The 21,766-nt window shown below is 42.1% G+C and overlaps 3 protein-coding genes across 3 annotated transcripts; 2 read left to right on the top strand and 1 right to left on the bottom strand.

The window, feature by feature from the left end:
• Positions 1–521: 521 nt before the first annotated feature.
• On the top strand, positions 522–3,584 carry aicda (activation-induced cytidine deaminase). Its single transcript, XM_049584252.1, has 5 exons — positions 522–624; positions 2,369–2,534; positions 2,656–2,938; positions 3,125–3,240; positions 3,329–3,584. The coding sequence occupies exons 1-5, from the start codon at positions 605–607 to the stop codon at positions 3,377–3,379; spliced, it is 636 nt and encodes a 211-aa protein (XP_049440209.1). The 5' UTR covers positions 522–604; the 3' UTR covers positions 3,380–3,584.
• Positions 3,585–4,495: 911 nt separating this feature from the next.
• On the top strand, positions 4,496–14,346 carry LOC125893529 (adaptin ear-binding coat-associated protein 1-like). The gene is made up of 7 exons (XM_049584249.1): positions 4,496–4,701; positions 5,596–5,696; positions 6,159–6,263; positions 6,493–6,574; positions 6,660–6,768; positions 9,008–9,155; positions 12,867–14,346. The coding sequence occupies exons 1-7, from the start codon at positions 4,601–4,603 to the stop codon at positions 12,977–12,979; spliced, it is 759 nt and encodes a 252-aa protein (XP_049440206.1). The 5' UTR covers positions 4,496–4,600; the 3' UTR covers positions 12,980–14,346.
• Positions 14,347–14,475: 129 nt separating this feature from the next.
• mfap5 (microfibril associated protein 5) lies at positions 14,476–18,993 on the bottom strand. The gene is made up of 7 exons (XM_049584250.1): positions 18,926–18,993; positions 17,891–17,966; positions 17,747–17,779; positions 17,566–17,601; positions 17,363–17,450; positions 15,083–15,156; positions 14,476–14,993 (listed from the first exon to the last, which is right to left on the bottom strand). The coding sequence occupies exons 2-7, from the start codon at positions 17,931–17,933 to the stop codon at positions 14,881–14,883; spliced, it is 387 nt and encodes a 128-aa protein (XP_049440207.1). The 5' UTR covers positions 17,934–17,966; positions 18,926–18,993; the 3' UTR covers positions 14,476–14,880.
• Positions 18,994–21,766: the final 2,773 nt, after the last annotated feature.

The following is a 21,766-nucleotide window of genomic DNA, read 5'->3' as shown; positions in this document are numbered from 1 at the left end:
AAGTGTTTGGAAAGTTCCAGCCAGTTGGCTCACTTTACTGACGTCTGAGAAAAACTCCAAAGGTTACGAATCACGTCAAACACTCCTCCTCTCATGTGTGGTCACCAAGATTATTTTGTAGAATCTCTGTTGTGTAATCTGCCTCCCCAATAAGAGTCCTTTATGGGCTCGTAAAGAGGCAATTAAGAGAATGTTTTCGCTTCAATCAGTGTGTGAACTAATGTTTAAATGTTTAAAACACATGAAAATCATGATGCCCTGAAAAAGAATTTGGCACATGAGTAATTTAGTTAAAGCTTTAATTGTTTTGCAGTAAGACAATACAATCCATCCTTCTCTTCTGTATCACGCCCCCTGAACTTACTTTGAAAAATCTTTCTGACCAACCAGAAGCTGCTTCTCTGATGTATGCAGGATGTTTATGTTTAGAGGTATATGTTCTCAGTTCCCCTCCCTTTAATCCCCCCAACACACACACACACACACACACACACACACACACACACACACACATACACACACGAATACACACACACTTTCGCTCTTTCTCATTTACCTCCATTTAATGCCCACGCCTGCCGAGTGTTAAAGCGCGTCTTTCAAAATGATTACAAAACTAGACAGGTGAGCAAAATGAATACGTTCTATTTTTATGATGCATTTGTCTTTCTGTTTGACACTTGATTATACAGATTACACATGCATGCAAGTAAATTAAATACGTTGTAGGGGTTTTTTAAATAAATGATGATGCTTTGATACCAAAATAAAATTCTTCTGTGTTACTCTGTTCCAATTACGATGGCAGAACACAATCTTTGAGCATTGTGAATTGAGGTTTCAGTATTAATGACTGACCTGGTTTCGCTAAAAGTTTTGAAACTGAGAGTGATACAAGAATTAAAGTAGTGAATGTTAGTCATCTTCTGACTGTCCATCACTTGCATTTGCTTAACCACAGGCTTTACATGAGTGTTTTTGTGCTAACTTATCAGGATTCATACATGAATTCATGTGTGAGTCATCCGACTAATAAAAGTTTTAAAGAGTAATTTATTGAGTTTCTTAAGAGAATTAGTGTCAGGCCTTCCTGGCAGAAAGTTAATGAATACTACTGAGATTATCTGTCACCAAAGATTTATAGACCGGCAACACTTTTGAGAATGCTATCATCACTGGTGACATGTCGAGTGAATAATCCAGAGCACCACGTTTTTGTAAATGGATCTAGTCCTTTAAAAAAATCTTTAAAGGCTCAGTGTGTAATATTCAGGGGGAAATAATGGCAGGAGTGGAATGTTTTTTCTAATGTGTAATCAAATGAAAATAAGAATTCTGTTTTTCATTACCTTAATATGAGCCGATTATATCTACATAGGGAGCAGGTCCTTGTCCACGGAGATTTAACAGTAGCCCAGAGTGGACAAACTAATAACGCTCTAGGGCCATTCATGATTTTGCGTCAGACATCACAGTTAGCAACCGCTTAATGAAAAGCCAACACATTCTCACTCTGACCTTGTCACATATTGACGTCTGGTCATGGACTTTCCACGTCCACATACGACGTGCAAGGTACCCTGGGTGCGCTGGTTGTTGACATTCTGGGACACTGCATCAAGTTATGTCTTTCAAAATAAACGCACTACGTCGGTACAGCACTGCAAATTGACGTTTTTTTCTTCCTTTAACAACAAACACACATAGTTGGGTTTAGGAAAAAATAAACAGGTTTGGCTTTAGAATCTTACGGGACGCAAACACCGCTCTCTCGGGTAGAAGTCAGTGTTTGTTGGACCCATGCCGTTAAACTATAACAGCAACCAGCCGACGTTAAAGGATGCCGTTTTTCATTGGTTTCTGACGCGCAAGTCACTGCCCAAGCGCTGGATTTGGACAACTTCGGAGTGAGACCATGCTCAAAAACACCCCTTTTTATGTGCAACTGCTTTATCAAGTGTTTTTACTAGTTTAAATTACTGGGTCTGTTTGTTTTGGAGAGGAAGAGACCTCTGTGGATAATTCGGCTTCCAGTTAAAATCCTCTGAATGTCTTAGTTATGAGAGAAAAAGATGAGCACACATTAGCAGGTGCTGCGGCCCATCTGTGATGAGCCCAACAATGTATGAAACAGCTTTATTACGGTTGTTTTGGATAGGAAAAATAATTTAGCTCCTGGTAAAAACCTCCTAAAAATGAACACTGAGGGAATTCAAACTGGGAGAAGTTTCATCTGGTTGCAATGTGTAATCCTCACCTCTAGATGCCACTAAACCCCTCAAAATCTTACACACTGTTCCTGTAAATATGCACTGCACCCACCTGTCATTAGCTAATGAAAAGACCACTTTTTCTCCCTTTGTCACAGTGTGCTTTTGCCCCGAAAAAAGTTCATCTACCATTACAAAAACGTGCGCTGGGCAAGGGGCCGCCACGAAACATATCTCTGCTTTGTAGTGAAGAGGCGAGTGGGGCCAGACTCCTTATCCTTTGACTTTGGACACCTCCGCAATCGCAATGGCTGCCATGTAGAGGTTAGTAATATGGATCAAGATGGTGGAGCATATAGGACAGGCCTGTTTAAGGGAGGAAATAATAATTAAAAGTATTGGGTAGTGTCCCTCTTATTTTCTCTGTTCTCTAATTTCTTCATAGCTGTTGTTCCTGCGCAAACTGGGAGCCTTGTGTCCTGGTTTGTGGGGGTGTGGAGGTGCTGGGGAGAAAAGGCTCAGTTACTCCATCACCTGGTTCTGCTCCTGGTCTCCCTGCGCCAACTGTGCCTCGAGACTGTCCCAGTTCCTCAGCCAGATGCCCAACCTTCGCCTTCGGATCTTCGTCTCTCGCCTTTACTTCTGTGACATGGAGGACAGCCGTGAAAGAGAGGGCCTGAGAATGCTGAAGAAAGCTGGCGTGCAGATCACAGTCATGAGTTACAAAGGTGGGGACATGAATTGGTGTATATTTGGTAGAGATATAAAGAGAGAGCAGATGTGTATATGATTCTTGAGCCAGAACCGAATGGAATGTTACGTGAGCCAAATTCCTCCTAAAAGACATTGTTTTCCTTATCATGGTCGCCTTCTGGATGTCAACAACAATGATTATTTTTTTCCTCTCTCTTCAGACTTCTTCTATTGCTGGCAGACCTTTGTGGCTCGTAAGCAGAGCAACTTCAAGGCCTGGGAAAAGCTGCACCAAAACTCTGTTCGCCTCGCTAGAAAACTCAACCGCATCCTCCAGGTAGAAGATTAACTGTATTGCATGTCTGACGTCAACCAAAACAATTAGGTCAAACCACTACTAATATTTTTCTGTCTTTTGTTCTCAGCCCTGTGAAACAGAAGATTTGAGAGATGCCTTCAATCTTCTTGGACTATGAAAAATCCCCACGACCTCCTCACGTGTTATCATTAAATCTTTCATTTAAGTCTGTTGAGAAAAAGATGTTGATGTTGGTCTTTCACTACAACTGCTAAACTGAGAATGAGAAAAACTGAGAAAAAAATGACTTTCAGCTTGTTGCAAGGCTTTTAACGTTAGGTAGCTGCTGCTTGCTGTTTCTGTAGCAACATGATAATGTGAAATAAAACAATATGCAATGAGATACTGTCTTGTGTTACTGATGTTAAGGTATGTAGGTGATCAACGCTTACATTAGCTTTTCAAAATTTATTTTTGAACGATTTAGGTAACTGTTAACAGTAAAAATGGTAAAGCGTGGTTAAGGACTGACTGTAAATTAAAGGTGAACTCCAGTGACAAATTATTGCACTTTCATGAGGGAGAGACATGTAAAAAACAATGGTTCACACTGAAGTTGTAGACAACTTGCAATTACAGAGACGTGAAATCTGCAAACTTGTTTAATAGATTTAAAGATTTACAGTTAGACACGGTGGTTCGACCTATCTAATGTTTCTGCTGTCCTTGTTTTTGCTTCGCTAGCGTCTGTGATAAACCAAATCTGCCAGCAGGGAAGCTAAGCAATGTAGTGCTGTGGACAGGGGCCACATGAGCTTTTTACTTCTGGTGATTGCATTTATGCTTCAATAATCATGAAAGTGGTGCTCATTTGTGATGATTATCTTGCTGAATAAAAAGTGTAAGTATAACGAGTGTTAGATTGCCACAGAGCTTGTTTTCAGCAATAATCCAAAATCCAGGGGGAAAGGGAAAATCCCATAAGCTTTTTGAGGAGGGATGCAGTGCGTCATCATCTATGGAGCACTCTGTACAAAGCAACAGATTTTGTTACCCCATCTTTCTGGTGAATTCTCACTTCTTTCAAGCTATACACCCAAGTTTTGTAATGTAATTCTTCAGCCCTAGCTAAAACTACTCATGTGATGTCACTAGAGTAATTTAGGCTCCATACCATGATGAGTAAACTAACCTTTGATGGGAAAATCGGTGGAATGCCCCTTTAAGAGCATCACTGAAGCAGCAGCGGCAGCAGTAGTGAGGCTGTGTCGTCAGTTTCTGCGCACATACACCGTCTATTACGGCCACGTCACGTAGCCGTTAACGCCGCGCGGAGACACCGCTCACCGTCACCACCACCACCGCCGGCGTGCTGTACACCGACTGAGTAAAAGTCAAGATGGCGACCGAGGGTCAGTTCGAGTACGAGTCGGTCCTGTGTGTCAAACCTGATGTCAACGTTTACCGAATCCCACCGAGAGCATCCAACCGGGCTATCAGGTGAGGGGAGGGGGGCGGGGAAGGAGGGAGAGGGGGGCAGCGGCCTCGCGGCGAGATTTGTGACCCAGCATCCGCGAGCTGCAGCCGTTAGCAGCCGTTGCCCCGGCGACCTACCTACCGAGCTCATCCCCTGATCAGCAGGCTCAAGTAGCGGCCGTTTGTGTGCTGCTGGTCGTTTTTGCTGAGTATTTACAAGGTCATCACGGTTAATACGGTATAACGGCTGGAGTTTAGGCGCTACAATGAACTGGCTCCATCTCTGTTAGTGTGTGTGTTTATATGCTGTCATCCAATGGCGTGTCAGGGGATAATTACTGCTTCAAAGTGATTTTACAGGACAGTTAGCTCAGTAATGACACTTTATTTTCCCCCACAGATTCTCATTCTGTCTGTCTGACCTTTAAGAAGCGGGCAGTATGGCACACAGCATCCCTGGAGCTGTAAACAATACTCAAGGACACTTCAGTGTGGTCGATGAACCCCACTGAGAGACAGTGTTGTCCTGGCAGACATCTTTAATATGTTTCTAAGTGACCATGCAGGATTGCTGTTGTGAAGGTTGACATTGAATTGTTTACCCCGTTTCCCATTGGCTGGTGCTGCAGCTGCATGTGAGTGGACATGACACCAACCAAACAGTAGCATAGGCCAGAATCCCATGAGACACATGATTGGTTAACCAGTGACCATATGTACAGTGAGTAAGGGTGATGATGTAATATTTCAGCCTAAGGTCTGATGCCTTAGTCACGTTCTGTTCACATAGAATAGAGCCGCAGTGTCCCTGTGTGTCCGACGAATCACAACAACAGACGTGCGCCCAAAACACACATCTCCCATCTTCACCTATATCACCTACATCTCCCTGACTGCTTGTGTGTGGTTGTGTCCCAGGGCGGCCGATTGGAAGCTGGACGCACCCGACTGGACGGGACGTATGCGTGTGACGGCCCGGGGCAAAGTGGCCTACGTGAAATTGGAAGACAAAATCTCTGGTGAGAGAAAAGCAGACAGAAGAGTGCCATTGTTTACTGGCACTGTCGCTGTTGTAAATCATTTCACTGTGTGTTCGCCATCCCCCTCTCTGTTACTCATCTATTCCAAAGTGACCCAGCCCACGTCCAAGCATGCAGTTTATTTTGAAGCAAACAGCCTGATAATCTCTTTCTGTCTTTGTCAGTGCATTTCAGGCGTTGACATGCTTGTTGTCCTCAGATTACACTTCGTATTCCCCATTTTTTAATACAATCTAAATACTAGAGGTTGGATCAATCCTCCTGAGCATCAGCCAAACATTTATATCCTGGCCCTATTTTAAATCTAAATGTTTTTTAGTTGAGTTTTGGCACAGTAAATGTGAAATTCATAGTGTTTTAGTGTCTCTTCCTGATCCAAATTGCCTCTGGAGCATTTTGCCAAATAGATTATGAACATATTTTCTTTGTTCCTACCTACAGGGGAGCTGTTTGCCCAAGCACCAGTGGAAGAGTACCCTGGCATCACAGTGGAAACAGTTAGTGACTCAAGCCGCTACTTTGTGCTCCGCATCCAGGATGACAACGGTGGGTAAACTGTTTGTTGCTAAGCTATAAATATTTTGCAAATGTTTTCATAATTTAGAACATGTTTGAAGAGGATAATTTGGAGCAGAGATGCACTATTGAAAGTGTTTGTGGTAGAGTACAGATTATTGTCGGGGAACTGTCAGGTTCAGTGTGTTTCTGTGTGTATTACCTTGCAGATCTCTTACAAAACTCTAACCCTTGTTGGTTATGCTCGTTTCTCCCCCAGGCCGAAGTGCGTTTATAGGGATTGGCTTCGGAGACCGAGGCGATGCCTTTGACTTCAACGTTGCACTTCAGGACCACTTCAAGTACGCAGCTGCTTCATAGTCTGTCATGAATCATACCTAATTCAGTCGTGAATTATCTGGTCATACTTTTGCATCTCATCTCCAGGTGGGTGAAACAGGAAATTGAATTAAAGAAGCAGGCGCAGGCTCCAGACAACACCCCTAAACTGGACCTGGGCTTCAAAGAAGGACAGACCATTACTCTCAATATTGGGGTAACCTTATTTTCATTCAACTTTAAGCTGGGGTAAGCAGAAATCTGGAATCTGAATTTGAAAATACCCCCGCTGTCCTAAGCCCCTCCCACCAGATAACCACAGGCATGTCCACACACTTCATGCACTAAGGCCCTAATCACACAGAAAGCGTTTTAGCAGCTGGGGGCAGCTTTTTAAAACTGTTTTTAATGAGAATGAAGCTTTTTGCTCGAGGTTTTTGCATTAGGATGCACTTCACATTTCTGTGCTGTAGGCACCTGCCATTTTTGCTGGACGCTCTGAACTCCTTGAGTTGGGCAACTTCAACTCAGAGCAGAAAAGCGCCCTGCGTCATCTCTTTTTTCGTCATCTTTTGATGATTTGAGAGGCAGGCCTTCTGTGGTGGTCACCACAAGTTTACAGTTGGGAAACAATGGAGGAGAAACTGGTGGTAGCGGTTGCTGGATACCCAAAACTATATGGACCAACGATAGACAGCATATGTCAAACTGTCCTCGAGTCATCCTAAAACATGACTGGAAACAGCCATCATTGAAGCGAAGCTCCTGGACCAACTGGTGGTTCTCCCCATGATCCACCCTTTCTTTAAGGGTCTCATGTACACACATAGATCTCCATACCCCTGTGCTCGACATACTATTCCTTCAACCAGAGCTACAGCAGGTACGCTTTCCCCCCCTAGAACATTTTAGGAACTAGCTTCTAATTACTGTGAAAAAAAGATGCGGGAGATTGACTACACGGGAAGGTTAGTGTAAGAACGTGATGGTGTGGTTGCCTGGCAACAATAAAAAGGCGCACCAAAAGTCATTTTTTTACTAGTGGTATTCAACAAAAAAACAAAACAAACGGCAGTGTGGTGCGGCTTGTGTTTTGCAGCCTGCAAAATGCTAATCTTATGTCACTGTGAAGTTGCCAATCTCTCAGCACCAGATGTCAACGCAGTCTGGTAGCCTGTGGCAGTGCAAGGTCTAACCTGTGTAAAGGAAACAACAGAAAGTTTGCTTGTCTGGCGGGGAGTCAAAGTTGTCCTGCCCCACAGAGCTGGGGTTTGCACTGGCTGGATTCAGGCTGTTATGGCCTCTGACAGGGGGTCAGTCTCAGGAGCTGCTGCCCAGTCCTCTCCCGCTGAGGTGGTCTGTAGTGGCAGGGAGTGAGGTGAAGGACATGCTGTGATTCGAGGCTCTCACCAATGTTAGCCACATAAATGTGAACTTGAGCCGCAGCAATGAGTCTTTGGCTTCGGTTAGCAGAAGGCTTAACAATAAGCAACATTTTCTGCGCATCTTTAATATGCTCTGCTGATACACGTCTTATTTCATTAATTGTCAGCCTCTCTTTTTCATAAGTCCATCTTTCTTTCTTGGGTTGCTTTGCGGTGTAGAAAGTTGGTGCCAATGCTGGAATAGCAACTTTCTCCACCATTAAATCAGGGGCACGTTAAATCTTAAAACAGTGTGTACCATTTTGCTACAGTTTCCAGGCTGAAGGACATGTTTCCTTGAAACACTGTGAAACGGTGTGCAACAGGCTTTGAAGTATGTTGGTTGGGTTGGTGTGTCAGAAGTGAACCCAATTAGCAGCGATGTGTATATGAACCAAATTCTGGATTTTCCATGCCAATAAAGCTCCTTTTAATGGAACTTAACTAAAACCTGCCGTGTTAAAAGGCAGTGCGCCTGCGTAACACAACAGGGTGTCCAACACATCATCGTTTCTGTTTAAATAAACGGTTTGTCAGGGCTGAACGCACCCCTGGGTTTCACTGAAGAGACGTGCACTTGCATCTGCATTTGTAGAACAGACAATAGGAACGCCTCTCTCTGAAATGACCTGTGATTGGCCAAAGTCTGTTGCAGAGGCTAGATTTTCTAAATCCTGAAAACAGAGCCAAGAGGAGGTGCAGAGGTCTAGTGTTCTCTCAGACTACTTGATTCACTATGCTCAAAGTTTATTATGAGATTTTTGCCCAGAGATACCAAATTTAAACTGCCTACCCCAGCTTTAATGGTTATAATGCTTTTAATGTGTTTCAGGTTGATTGAATAGCTCTTGTCTGTGAAGAATTCTGCCTTTAACGACTTAGCCACTAAATGTATACCACTACTATTTTAACAAATGAAACTGTGCTAAGTGACAGCTGAGAATTAATTCATGATTAGGTTTTGAGTTTCAGCCTAAACCCCTGGACTCACACTCACTCAGTTTTTGTTTCTCATAACTGTACCTGTTCCAGCAATCAAAAAAGAAGGACAGGTCTCGCCCGCAGAGTTCAGGTGGCTTTGGGCTTCTTCCACCTCCTCCTGGGGGCAAGTTAGCCCCACCTCCTTCATCTAGATCTACCAATCATAACACACAACCGCCTGCAGGAGGAAGTGACACTGGTAGGTAACTGTAACACACTAGTACAGAACCATGGCGAGATCATGCCTCTGATGTAATTACAGTCTGCCTGGTGTTTTGTCTTCTCCACATTTGGAATTAAAGACGTCATGATCTCGACCATAGGAAGCTGTTATCCTGTAATCACAAAACATTTGTTCCATAATCTCAAAAAAGCAGTTTGATGGCTTCTCGTGTCAAGGTCACAGATGCCAAGATCACAAGATTACACACAGTGGGAAAATGTTTTGTCGTTGTGTTATGCTGAGATCACAAAATGTTTTCCTCATGACCATCAGAGAGAAAGATTTGGATGCAAGCCATAGTTCTTTTGGCCAACATATCTTTCACTTAGCACAGCACTGTATTAACTACTGTCACTGTGGTGAGAGCGTAACCAAATCTCAACTTAAAGCTGTAGTTGGTAACTTTTAGACAAATAACTTTTTTGTGAGGTTTGCTAAACTGCATCTACACAGTGGTACATGTCGTGCTTCAAATGAGAATCTCCTGGCTGAAGGAAAACAACCGAACACAGCAGAGGAGTATCTAAAGCCCAGTTCAGACCAGTGATTAACAGCGAGATGAAACAGTTTAGAACATTGCAGAGAAAAGTTGCAGCGGAGTGAACTGGCTGTCTGAGCTTGACTCAAACCGGCTGATGGTGTCACCTGCGACTTCGCTGATCAAATCGCTGGCTGCTTGTTTTCGAACGTGAAGCATGTCACCTGTTTCAACAGCCAGTTGGCTTGTAGTGAAGTTCACCGGTCAAGTCAAAATGACTGCACATGGCATGTTCACTTGTTGCGGCAGGTGCTCCGTCCCCTCCGAGCCCTCTGTTTCATCCTCAAGTGTGTCAGTGTCGGACAGTGGGTTGCTGCTGCTGCTCACTGTATGACACACACATTCTCACTGACTAACTAATGGCACTGCTTACTCATATTATTGTGGCGTGCTTATTATGAATACAGTCCATCTGAGGCTCGTTTTGTTTCTGTTTTTCGCTGTTTCATCACCACCAGAAATGCAGCCGTAGTCAATATCTCACTATCACTATCCTCATTCATATCTTAAGAAGCTACAAATTATATTCAGCCACAAAATAAACCTGAAAAGCTGCAAATCAGAACAGAGGAACAGAGAGTTGTTGCATAGAGATGATACACCATTTCATCTAGTTGCATTGGTGTGAATGGGCAGGCTTTTAGAACGTTGCAGAACGGCACACTGCAAGTAGTTACCTGTTTCAACTCATCTCGTTGCGAATCTTTGGTCTGAACTGTGCTTTAAGCAGCTGTCAGTCATTTAACTGGAAATGATGAGCTGTAAAATGAGAAAGTTTGTGACCCAGCCGCCTTGTTGGAAACAGTCAAGCCTAAACGAAGCGACGCCCACCAGCCGGATCAAACTTGTTTGACAGTTTGACCACAGACCATGAGCAGTGTTTTACATTGTTGACAGCTGTGTTGTGATTGGTTGTTTTCCTTCACCTGCGATGGATTCTAGTGATGATTTTGCCTCAGGCTATCTGTTTCATGTACGACTGTGTGGATGTAGTGACAGTTTCAGCAAATATGACAAAAAGTTATTTTATTTAAGTTAAGTTATTTTTATAAAAGTTACAAACTGTGGCTTTAATTGTCAAAATCAGTTTTTTGAAAGTCTAAACAAAGGCAAACATTTGACATTATTACTCCAATAATCCACTGCAATGCAGCTTCACATCCATGTTAAACCTGCAGGTTGTTCTAGACAGATGCAGCTGCTTCAGTGTAGAGAGTGACCTCAGAATGCAAGTTCATAATAGTCAATATAAAGCAAAGGAAAGTTATTTCGTTGTTGAAAGCTTGTATTCCCTCGGCCCCATCGGGGACTGCTGTAAAGCTGTTTCCAGTGGAGCACATGTATCCACAGTCTTTACAGTGAAAGTGGTGAGTGCAATGTTATGCTGACCTATAGGATAGCCAAAACTATGACAGATAGACTCCAGTTGTAAAATACTGGAATTTTCCTTTAAAAAAATATCATTGACCTTGTCCTTTCTAACCTGCTGTAGTGTTGTGCTGCAAACCACATGGCTTTATCTCACAAAACCAAAATAGTTTTCCACATAGCTCTAGTGGTGTCTAGTCATGCACACAGTTTCAGTTTCATGTGCTTAGGTTTGAAGATGCCTGTCTCTGATTCCTGCAGCCAATCTGAATACAATGGAGGTGACTTTGGTTGTGGTGCTAAAAGCATTTTAAAAATCAGTTTGTCTTTTGTTTTGTCAGGATTTTCCACAGACCTCACTGCGAACAGCTGTTGTCCCCTAGAAACTGTTCATAATAAACTGAATGTGGATTATGAGTAAATGGGGGACTGTTTGTGTTGCTTTTTAGTGTCAGATGTAACTTTTCAATGCTTAAAGCAGCACGGATGAAAACCCTTTCTCCTCCATTGTGTTTGGGTGATGGCAGAAGTTTCAGAGATCAGTATCTCAAAATGTCAGCATATCATACTGATACTATCTGAATGACTAGATACCTCTTGTCTAAGTGGGAAAGTACTGCATTTATTTTTCATTTGAGTGAACTTACCTGTCAGCAAAATATAATCTTCAGATTTCGTAGTGGGTGAAATTACTTGTAAAATGGAGATGTTGTCACTGAAATAGGTTGCTAAATTGGGTTTGGCTGGCGTAAAAATTTTAAAACCGGTTTTATTTACACCAAACGGGAGCCAGGTGCTAGGTGCGGCAGCAGCCGCTACCAAGTGGAACATTATGATGCTGTGTCCCAACAACAAACAAGTGTTGTGTTTCATTGTGTAACATCAGAGATCCCTATCCAGATTGAATTCATGAAATATGCACTTCTGTTACGTCATGTCAACAAACAATGTAGCTATCAGCTTGAGATCAGACTCGAGACGTAACCACTTAACAGATGGGTGAGTAGGCTACTCGCTATCTAGCAACAAAACACACATTGCATATCCCGATATTACCAGGAAATGACACACAATATAGCAAACAGCAAGTCAGTTGTTATCAGCAATAAAAACTCCTCCAGACAGCTGCCAAATTATTTTGGTTTTTGTATTGAAATAAGAAGGTATGGTAGAGATAATTACTCATTTCAACTTCACGAATCAGCTGTTACTTTTTCAGTGCAGCACTCTCAAAGCAGTGACAGGACTAAATAGAAACAGGAGTCCAACAACAGTTGAGCTCAAAACGCTGCCATGTGTCACTCGTGGTCAGTTAGAACACCTCTTTCGTCAGCCGCAAATCCAAAATGTTGTCATGTTGTGTCTTCTCGTCACCCCAAAAAACTAAAAAAATTTTCTTGTAAACAAACACCACGTGCGCTGCTCTGCTCCTCCCACCTCTAGTGAAATTTGATCTCCTTCATGTTGCCGGTGCTCTGCTTAGTAGTAAACGCACATGGTCTGTCAGACACTGTTGCATCACATTGTCATTTTGCTTATGGCATCCTTAGCTGTGATGCCGTCGGCACAGGTTGCTGATGTAAGCTGCTTTTTAATTTGGTAGAACATGTCGCAATGAAGTTTGCATAAAGTTGGTTTAAACTCATATATCGACAAAACCGGAAATTTTCCCAACTCTGATGCTGAATTATTGTACTAATAAGAAACAACATATCAGAAATCTGTATTTTGTTACTTCTTCAGAGGTGCATCATATTTCTGTGTTATTTTTGAACCACCAGGTTGTTTGCTAGATCTGGACACCAGTAACTCCAACTCAGCGGCTCCATCCAACCCCACCACCACAGCCAGCTCCGACCTGTGGGGAGACTTTGACTCTGTATCCCCGAAGTGAGGAGGAATACGTTTAGGTTTTCTCCCTCTTTATTTCTCTGTAAATTTATGCAGCACTTTTTGCAACTTTTGTTTTTCCCCATTGCGGGGTCCCGTATCTCTCCCTGCCAAGCAGGGTAACCTGTACTAGTTTGTTTTATTCGAGTTCAGCCCCTCATGTCTTTTGCTCTCAGCTAGAGATACATCCAGACCTCACAGTCCAGTCTTAATTAAGAGTTAAAGACCACTACGCTCCCTCCCTCCCTCTGTGTCCACCTTAGCTCTGTAGTTTCCATTTCCTTCTCTCAGTGTTTTATTTGCTGATTTATATCGTAGAGTATACATAATAGAAATATGATCAAGGGAGACATAATCAGAAACATCTGATGATGAAATCTAATTAAATATAATAATGAATGAATTTTCTGTACAGAGAATATTTATTTTAAATGTATATACTGTCTGTAGTTTGTAATTATCGTCATTGGTGTTGTCACCTGGTCGTATCTAACTTTATCTCCAAGTCCCCAGCAGAGGGACTGACTATATGCACTGACTGGCAGTCTAGTCTGTCGATGTAGTTAGTAACGCATAAAGTCTGCATTTAACACAGGGATTCAGACCTTAGGTTAAGGTGAAGTTTACCGCACAGTGATTTTACTTGAAAGAAGCTTAGCCCGCTCTTGTGGCTCTTACAGCATCATTTTGAGAGGAGATGTCAAATTACGCTGCAGCTGTTGTACACATATTTCACAGGGGATGGGTCCTTGGCACCGTGTGCATTGTTTGAACTGCAAAGCACTACAAAGAGACCGGGAAGTAGGAACGTTTGATGCGATAGGGTGTTAGCAAAAGACAGAGAAGCACCAAGCGCTTTTATCTTCGCCTCAAGGGGAAACAGAGATGATTTAGCCCGTGTTATGTCATCTCCACTCAGCCCAGCTGTTAAAGCTGTGACTGGTGAGTCATTTGGGTCACGACCTCTCTCCTCCTCAATGAATAGGTCTGTGTTTCTGCACTGCCCCGTCCGTCTGGGGAGAGCTTCACCTCCTTAATTCTTTATGAGAAGGTGGTCAGGCCTCGACCGCAGCGTGTTGTACTGTACAAAGTTTTAACTGTGAACTTCAATTCCCACGTTAAGATGTCGTTAATGGTGTTCTGATGCAGACGAATGGGACCAAGCTAGTCTGTGTGTGACGCAGTGTTTTGTTGTGACGTTGTCGAGATGTTGTGCTGATATCACATGCACGCGTGTTGTGACAGATGACAAGTGGTGTGATGACTGGAACGCAGAGGTTGTGTGAGTGTAAAGCCCAAAAAATGTTTGTCAGTGTTTAAATTATATGCATCTCCCCCAAATGTTACTTGTTATTCAAACTGTACTGTACTGTATATCTGTATGGAAATGTATATGCAAAGAAAAACATAAAGATATCACTCGGTGAGCATAACTTTCATTTGTTGTTTTTTCTCCTGAATAAACAGAGCGGAAAAAGAACAAATCAATAAACAAATAACTCATGAACAAATGTAGTTATATATTTTTTTTTGGATACAATAGTGCACATAATACTGGATTGTCAACGAATACCTTACAATCCACAACAGTGGGTCTTTCTTTGTACAACGAAATGACTCAGTGCTGCTATAGGCCCATTACTACAGTACCTTAAATGGATCGTAAACCACAAAAGACATTATCTGTGTCCAAAAACACACAGATGAATTTAGCTTCAATATTCACACACAAAAGGCTAATACATAAACATAGATATGACTCAGCACACTTGTGCGTATGTGTGAAAGAGAAAGAAGGAGACCCCCAGGTGTTGAGCGGTGGATTTATGGTGTTATGGGCTGTTTTTATGACGACGTCCCTGGTTTGTGTCTCTAAGAGAGGCTCCATCGTCATCCTGGGCCCCATCAGGCCTTGTTTGCCCAGGTTTTGGGGTTGCTACGGCGATTGCGGCAGCGTTTCCTATTAGTTGACCTCTCAATGCGCCTGGGCCACCCGGACATCTCTCGGCACAGCTCGGCTGCAATGTGCAAAAGACAGATATAATCTCTGTCAATGCGTGATCATGTACACTACATCGTGCTCGTTTTACTTGTAGAGTTTTCTCACCTTTCAGATACTCATCCTGTTGGCACACTGTCCTCATGCAGATCTCGTTGTTGATCACATAGACACGAGGAAGGCTGCATCAGACAACGGAAAACAACATCATGAGTAATATCATACAAGAGCTGTGGTTTAACAGTTTGTCATAGTGTGACAGGTGCAACTACAGTATCTGAAACATTTTAAGACTGAAATTATCAGCAGGTGAACATACAGTTATAAAAGTTTTGTACATTTATTCCACTGCATCTTCCTGATGTAGTCATGGTTCATACTACAGTGACCAACAGTAAATAAAGCAGTGAAAATCAGCTCCAGCTTCAACATTAAAACTAACAAATTGATACATCAGTCATATTAATCCAATAATAACATGCATAATGAATACTTATGTATGTGTTAATTTTAAATACATTCTGCTAATGTGCATCGACTTCAGATGCTTAAAATTATTTATTTGTCCAGCGTCTTTGTTTTGTTGTTAATTGCTAAATATGCTGTGCTGTTAAAAGGGTAGGTGTTATGAGCTGTAGCTTCAGCCCACACCTTTTTCGGACTGCAGGAGTGTCTAAGTTATGTTAAATTACTTTATAGTAATGTTTTGCGCTGTATTATTGAAGTATCTGCCATTTTCTGTGAGAGGCCGTGACTTTATCTACATGAACTTGTAGATTAATACATGACATTCTTATTTCTATCTGCAGACCTGCCAAAGTTACAACAGTTTTGGTTTACATGACAGATTTCTGTGTTTGTCTTTGGTCCTCTCACTGTTTCTAAGCAGGTGGAGGTGAGTTGTACACTTAAAGGAATACTTCACCCCCTAATGTTCATTTTTATGTCAAACATTCATCCCTTGTTACACTGTATTTGGGAAGATGAAGAATTCTCGCATGCCTCCATGGTGAACTTAAAATGCAAGAAGGGCGAATATTTCTGATGAATTGAAGTCATTGGGTTCGGTGTTTAACAACAGCAAAACTATATCATATCATGTGTTTACAACTCTCACACAATTCCAACAGTATTATCCAAGCGTCATTTATCCAGTCGTATGATCAGTGCTTCACAAACACATTGATTTTCATGAAAACGTTACTTTTTAAAAGAGCCATGTGTAGGATTCATAGGATAGTGGCATCTAGTGGTGAGGATTGCACATTGCAACCAGTTGAAACTTCTCCCATGTGCCAAGTGAGAATTCCGGGTTACAATTCCTTCAGTGTTCATTGTTCAGGAGGTTTCTACTGGGAGACGTATTATCGCATGAGGTCTCTTCCCCTCTTAAACAAATGGACCAGATGATTTAAAGTGGTAAAAACACTGATTAAAGCAGTTTCACATTAAAAAACAATGTGTTTTTCCAATGCTGTTTGGCTCGTTACAGAGGTTATGCTCACTATGGTGGCTGACACAAAAACAGGAATGGCCCTATCTAGAGCCAGTGTTTGGTTTGTCCGTTTGGGCTACTGTAGAAACATGGCAGTGCAAAATGGCGGACTCTGTGGAGAAAGATCTGCTCCCTATGTAGATATAAACGACTCATTCTAAGGTAACAAGAACACAACAATTCTTGTTTGCAGGTGATTTCACACTTAAGAAAACCACCTTTTTATATTATATTCCATTTCTGCTAATATATCCCTCTAAATCCTACACACTGGACCTTAAAAACACGTCCACATAAACAGTCACACACAAATGAGTAATGCACGTGCAGAACATCATGACTTCAATTAATGAAGAATGTTTCCCACCTTGGAGGCATGCGATAAAATCATTTTCTTCCCAATTTCAGTGTAACAGTGAGTAACACACAGACAAATGGTCAATTTTTTCTGAACTTAATATTTACTCATAAATATTTACTGCAGAGAGAAGTACTTGTTTTTAGGGGCTGTAAATTGAATCATGAAAACAGGAGTATTTTTAAATTGTGGCAGGAGCGTAGGTTTCACTGCAAAATTACTGGGCGCGCATATGACATGGGGGCTTGGGGGATCCTCCGCCAGAAAATTTTGAACATCAAACACCCGCATGCTCCAATTTGTGCCTTTTCTGCATCAATTCATGGTGCAAATGTCTTTAATTCTGTCAAAATAAAAGTCCTCTGCTACTGTTACGTATCTACTGGGGGGTACAAATGCACATGTTCTAAATATTGAAGCCGAAATCTACACCTATGCATTGTGATGTCACTACTTTTACTTTAGTAAAAGGTCTGAGTACTTATTTCAAATTGCTGAATTAGTGATTGTGCTGTGTAAAAAGATGGCAGACCACCTGTAGATACACAGCGCACCAATACATCTCTTGATGGGCCGGTGAACTGAGTACATCCTGGTGCAAGGATACATCTCCTCCCTACAGTCTGCAGAGACAGAAGAGACGTGACATATCTGCAATGCATCAATCACAGTGACACTAAAAGTTCAGTTCACGGGGTCTCCTGAGAGACGGCTCATCTCCAATCTGCTGTCACTCACTGGGTGGCAAGGTGCCTCCAGGTGCCCCGGGGCTCTCTAGAAACAAGGACAGAAAACACACGATCAGATTGCGAAAACATCTCAGCAGTGACCCATTGTAGTGACTCACGGACTGACAGATGTCATGCAACATAACCCGTCCTGATCTAAAGCGTGTGACTTGTGAGGAGAAGGGCATTACCAGTCGGCTGGGCTTGGGCTACAGCTGTGAGCGCTGTGGAACAGAAACCACATGAGGGGAGTGTTTCGCAGCATAAAAACAAACACACAGCGACTCAACCGTAATTAAACAAGATGATTTGTGTGTTCTGTTTGGCAGCGTTACCGTGGAAACTGCAGAGGAGCAGGACCACTGGAAGGCCGCCCATTCCTTCAACTTGTAAGAGGGTGAGCTTTACGAGCTGGAGGAAGCCGAAGAGGAAAGAGTCAGGATGATTTCACAGAGTGGAACTGTTCAATATCCTCGCTCGAGATTTTTGTTGCTGTTTATGTTTCCTTTAATCCCCCTGCGTGTAAATGCTCCCAGGTCACTGTAATGTTTTCCCTCAAGCTTTGCTCCAGCTAGAAACAGAGTAGAGCTATGTTTTGGAATAAGTTGTCATCGTTATAGAGGAGTGCCTGATGTCATTCTGCTGTGGAATAAGCTGTTCTACACTTTATTATTGCAGACTTTGGGCTGCTTGTAAACAACTAGGTGAAGTAGCAGAGAGGCAGCTATAAAAAAATGTTTCAAATGAAACTTTCTACCTCTAAAAATGTGTTTTTCTCCCTGCCCTCACTGCTTACTGTTTCTCCTTCCCTCTCCCGCCCTGCATCATTCCTCTCGTGATGTGTCAGTGTAACTTTGGAGTCCAAGTCGTGAGTTCTCTCAAAAGAATGTGTTTTTTTTTTGTGCCCTATTTGAGCGCCCCTCCACCCCTCCTCTGGTACAGTCGCATTCTTTTCCAGCTTTCTTTTCATAGAACATATTACTGCTTTCCAACTGTACGATCATCACAAAGCTCTCCTGAGCATTGACAGTTTTGTTACAACTTGTGCCTTTTTCTGCACCGATCATCCCACAGTCACACATCTCCAATTACTCAATTGAAAACTCTGGATTGTCCTGGTTTGGCTCGGTGCATGCATCTGGTTATCTGACATGTTTTTCACTGCTTGTACTCCCCAAACTCTGCATGCAACCACACATCCCATCACTGCAAAATAACTTAATCAGCCAAGCATTCACTCTTACATTTCATCTTTACATCTAATCAATAGGAAACACCTTCCAGTTCATATCTGTGGATGCACAGATGCTCATCTGTGAACTTGCTGTTAAAATCAAGTGGAAAAAGAAGCATAATTAGCTCATACTCACAACTTTTGCTGTCGTCCACAGCTGCTTTAGTTTTATGAATCTTTTGTCTTCTCTTCTTTCCCCTCCTTCCCTCTCCTCCCTCCTCCTCCTCCTCCTCCTCCCCCTGTCTTGAGCATCACAGTTTTTCTTGTTTTTTTACTTTTTTTTTTTTTTGCTGCCCCTATCTGGTAAAAAATGTAGCAGCTACATTTGATCACTCTGATGTCCCTCGTGTCTTTTTGTTAGTCATCTTGTGTAGAAAATTGTCCGGGATCTCAGTGTCTCATCATCACAGAGAGCAAAAACATTCAGAGCGTCATCCTCCACAAAAAGTAGTGCAGATAATAGGCTGCACTAAATTTGTAAAGGCAAACAAGTGACAGAGGACTTTTGAATACTCATTTCTTTATACTCACGGTCAGGTAAATATAAGATCAGAGGTGCAGTCTGAATATATTTGCTCCACATTTCTTACTTGTGTCTCTCTGTTTGGATCAGCAGCTCATTTTAATGGAGAAAATGAAGAAGACACAAGTGAGCAAGAGGCATCCAACCACTGTGGGCCTCGAATGTATCCTTTGCACTACTTAATTTAACCAGCAGATGGAGCACGGCACATAGGATATGGTCTTTGGCCTCCACATGCTCACTGCTATGCAGAGATCACTCCTGTATTGATGGAACAGTTAACGCTGTTAAGTGAGCTCAGGCCTGCCCACCCTGACACATGTTTCTCCTCTCCAGCTCATGTGTTGCATATCCTGGTTATGCATGATTTAAAATGTCCATGGCAACCACATGAAAAAAAAGACAACCAGATTTTTGGGTTTTGGGCTGTTTGTCGGACAAAACGAGACATTTGAAGAGGTTGCTTTGTACTTAAGGTAATTGTGATTGCTCTGCTTTATTACTGACATTTTGTGGGGTAAACTATTAGCCATATATTAAATACAGATTAACAGATGAAGACAATAATCATTAGCTGCAGCTCTAGTTTAATTCATCGCCACAGGCAGCAGTGTGAGGTAGCTACGACAGGCCCCAGTGCATGACATTATGATGGACCTGGTGTATGCAGCTAGCTACTGTGTATCGACATTGGACAGCTGACATACTTATCCAACAGTCATCATTACATGACTGAAAAAGTACACTATAAAATAAGAAAACATTCATTTAGTTTATTTCTAGACTTTATAGTTTATGTAGAATAAGCATATCATTTTGTTATAGTTTGTCACTGACTATTTAACCCCCCAAAAATGTAAACTATAACAGAGATGGATTGCCTTTTTGAGGGTTTATTTAGCAAATGGCACTATTTTTAATTCGGTGTGAGTTCTCTGAACTCAGGTGTATTTCCATGTTGGCAGTGCTAATCGCTCCCATGAGGGCTCATCCTCATCCAAAACATTGCTGGCTGGCCTGCTGTCCCCACAAGCCACCCAACCCAAGCACATCACCCACACCCTCCACATCCACACCCCCGACCACAGGGACCAAGCTCGTTTGGTCTGTTCTGATGTTGAAAATGCAGTCTTTAAGGGAAGTGTTAAAAACACCAGTTAAAGAGGACGAAATGCATGAATGAAACTTTAATGAAAATAACTTTTTTTTTTTGCTAAAACTGTCACCACATCCTGACAATAGTACATGAGGCAGATAGAAAAAAATATCATGTTCCTCCTCCCTGTAGTGCTTCTAGTGGTGTTTGCTACCACAGCTGAAGGAAAGTAATAATCAGATACAGCTGTCAGTCATGTTAATCACTGCTTGTGAACTGTGGTCATACTGTCAGACTACGCAGCACTGATCAAATGATCAAATATTTTGTTACTGCATTGCCTATTTTTCACCTCAAATATTTTAGTGTACTGTTTAGCTGTAAAAAGAGAATGTTTATTCCTGCCAGTGGGCGGTGCTCCAGTTTTGCTCTACTGTTTTCAACATGGTGGACAGGTCACAGACTTTCTCATTTTGCAGCTAAACAGTACACTAAAATAAATTTCTGAAAATATAGATACTTAGTGCAGAATCTTAATTCATATTTGATCAGTGCTGAATCATTTGACAGTTTGCCCGTAGTTCACGAGCACTGATTGACATGATTGACAGCTGCATTGTGTTGAAACCAAGCAGCAGCACAAAGTGTTGCTTGTTGGAATAATTACACTTTTCTGCAGCCAGGAGGCGTGTTCATGTGTTGCAGGTACAGAGACATTTTTTGTTACTTAAGTCAACATGTCACAGGAGTCACAGGACTCCATTTACTGATTGGCTGCAGCAATTTCCTGCTAAAAGTTAAACTGTCCCCAGCTTTTAGTTTGGCTGTCCTTCACCGTAGAATCAAACGGCTGCAGCTCAGAGTCGCCACTGCAGTTTTCCATAGACATGCATGGCAGCTCACCGCAGGCCGCAAATGCCCTTAGGAGCACTTCAAGAAGGCAGAGGATCATTATGTTTTTCATCTGTCTCATGTACTGCTGTGTGGTTATAGTGACAGTTATAGCAAATATGACAAAAAGTAATTTTTTTTAATAAAAGTTTTAAACTACAGCTTTAACAGGTTCATTAACAGAGGATACCTTCAATAAAATATTTCTGAAATAAGCACAAAACTAAGTTAAACTTCATAAAAACATATTTTTCTGTAAACATATTTGCTCAGCTGAAGTAATAAAAAAAAGCATCATAGTTTGTGATCCATGTAAAGATGCCAAGGGTACTTCTTCCCCTCTCATTTGTTGTCTTTCAGACTTTTTCTGGTCTCTAGTCTCATTTTGCAACTAACTCTGCTACATCTATTTCTCAGTATGGCACAGCTACTTGCAAAATGATCATTTTGACCATATCAAATTGCAC

The sequence above is a fragment of the Epinephelus fuscoguttatus genome, linkage group LG8 (assembly GCF_011397635.1).
Source record: "Epinephelus fuscoguttatus linkage group LG8, E.fuscoguttatus.final_Chr_v1".
Classification (NCBI taxonomy): Eukaryota; Metazoa; Chordata; class Actinopteri; order Perciformes; family Serranidae; genus Epinephelus; species Epinephelus fuscoguttatus.
Note: the sequence above shows the minus strand (reverse complement) of the source record. Positions and strands in the feature narration are given on the sequence as shown.

Bases quoted from the DNA above. Each gene is read 5' to 3' on its own strand.
- aicda (XM_049584252.1), top strand. From the start codon at position 605: ATGATTACAAAACTAGACAG. The intron at 625-2,368 runs GTGAGCAAAATG...CCTTTGTCACAG, and splicing joins ATGATTACAAAACTAGACAG to TGTGCTTTTGCCCCGAAAAA. The intron at 2,535-2,655 runs GTTAGTAATATG...ATTTCTTCATAG, and splicing joins GCAATGGCTGCCATGTAGAG to CTGTTGTTCCTGCGCAAACT.
- LOC125893529 (XM_049584249.1), top strand. From the start codon at position 4,601: ATGGCGACCGAGGGTCAGTTCGAGTACGAGTCGGTCCTGTGTGTCAAA. The intron at 6,264-6,492 runs GTGGGTAAACTG...TTTCTCCCCCAG, and splicing joins CCGCATCCAGGATGACAACG to GCCGAAGTGCGTTTATAGGG. The intron at 9,156-12,866 runs GTAGGTAACTGT...TTGAACCACCAG, and splicing joins TGCAGGAGGAAGTGACACTG to GTTGTTTGCTAGATCTGGAC.
- mfap5 (XM_049584250.1), bottom strand. From the start codon at position 17,933: ATGGGCGGCCTTCCAGTGGTCCTGCTCCTCTGCAGTTTCCACG. The intron at 17,602-17,746 runs GTAATGCCCTTC...CCTTGTTTCTAG, and splicing joins AGCCCAAGCCCAGCCGACTG to AGAGCCCCGGGGCACCTGGA. The intron at 14,994-15,082 runs GTGAGAAAACTC...TGCACATTGCAG, and splicing joins ACAGGATGAGTATCTGAAAG to CCGAGCTGTGCCGAGAGATG.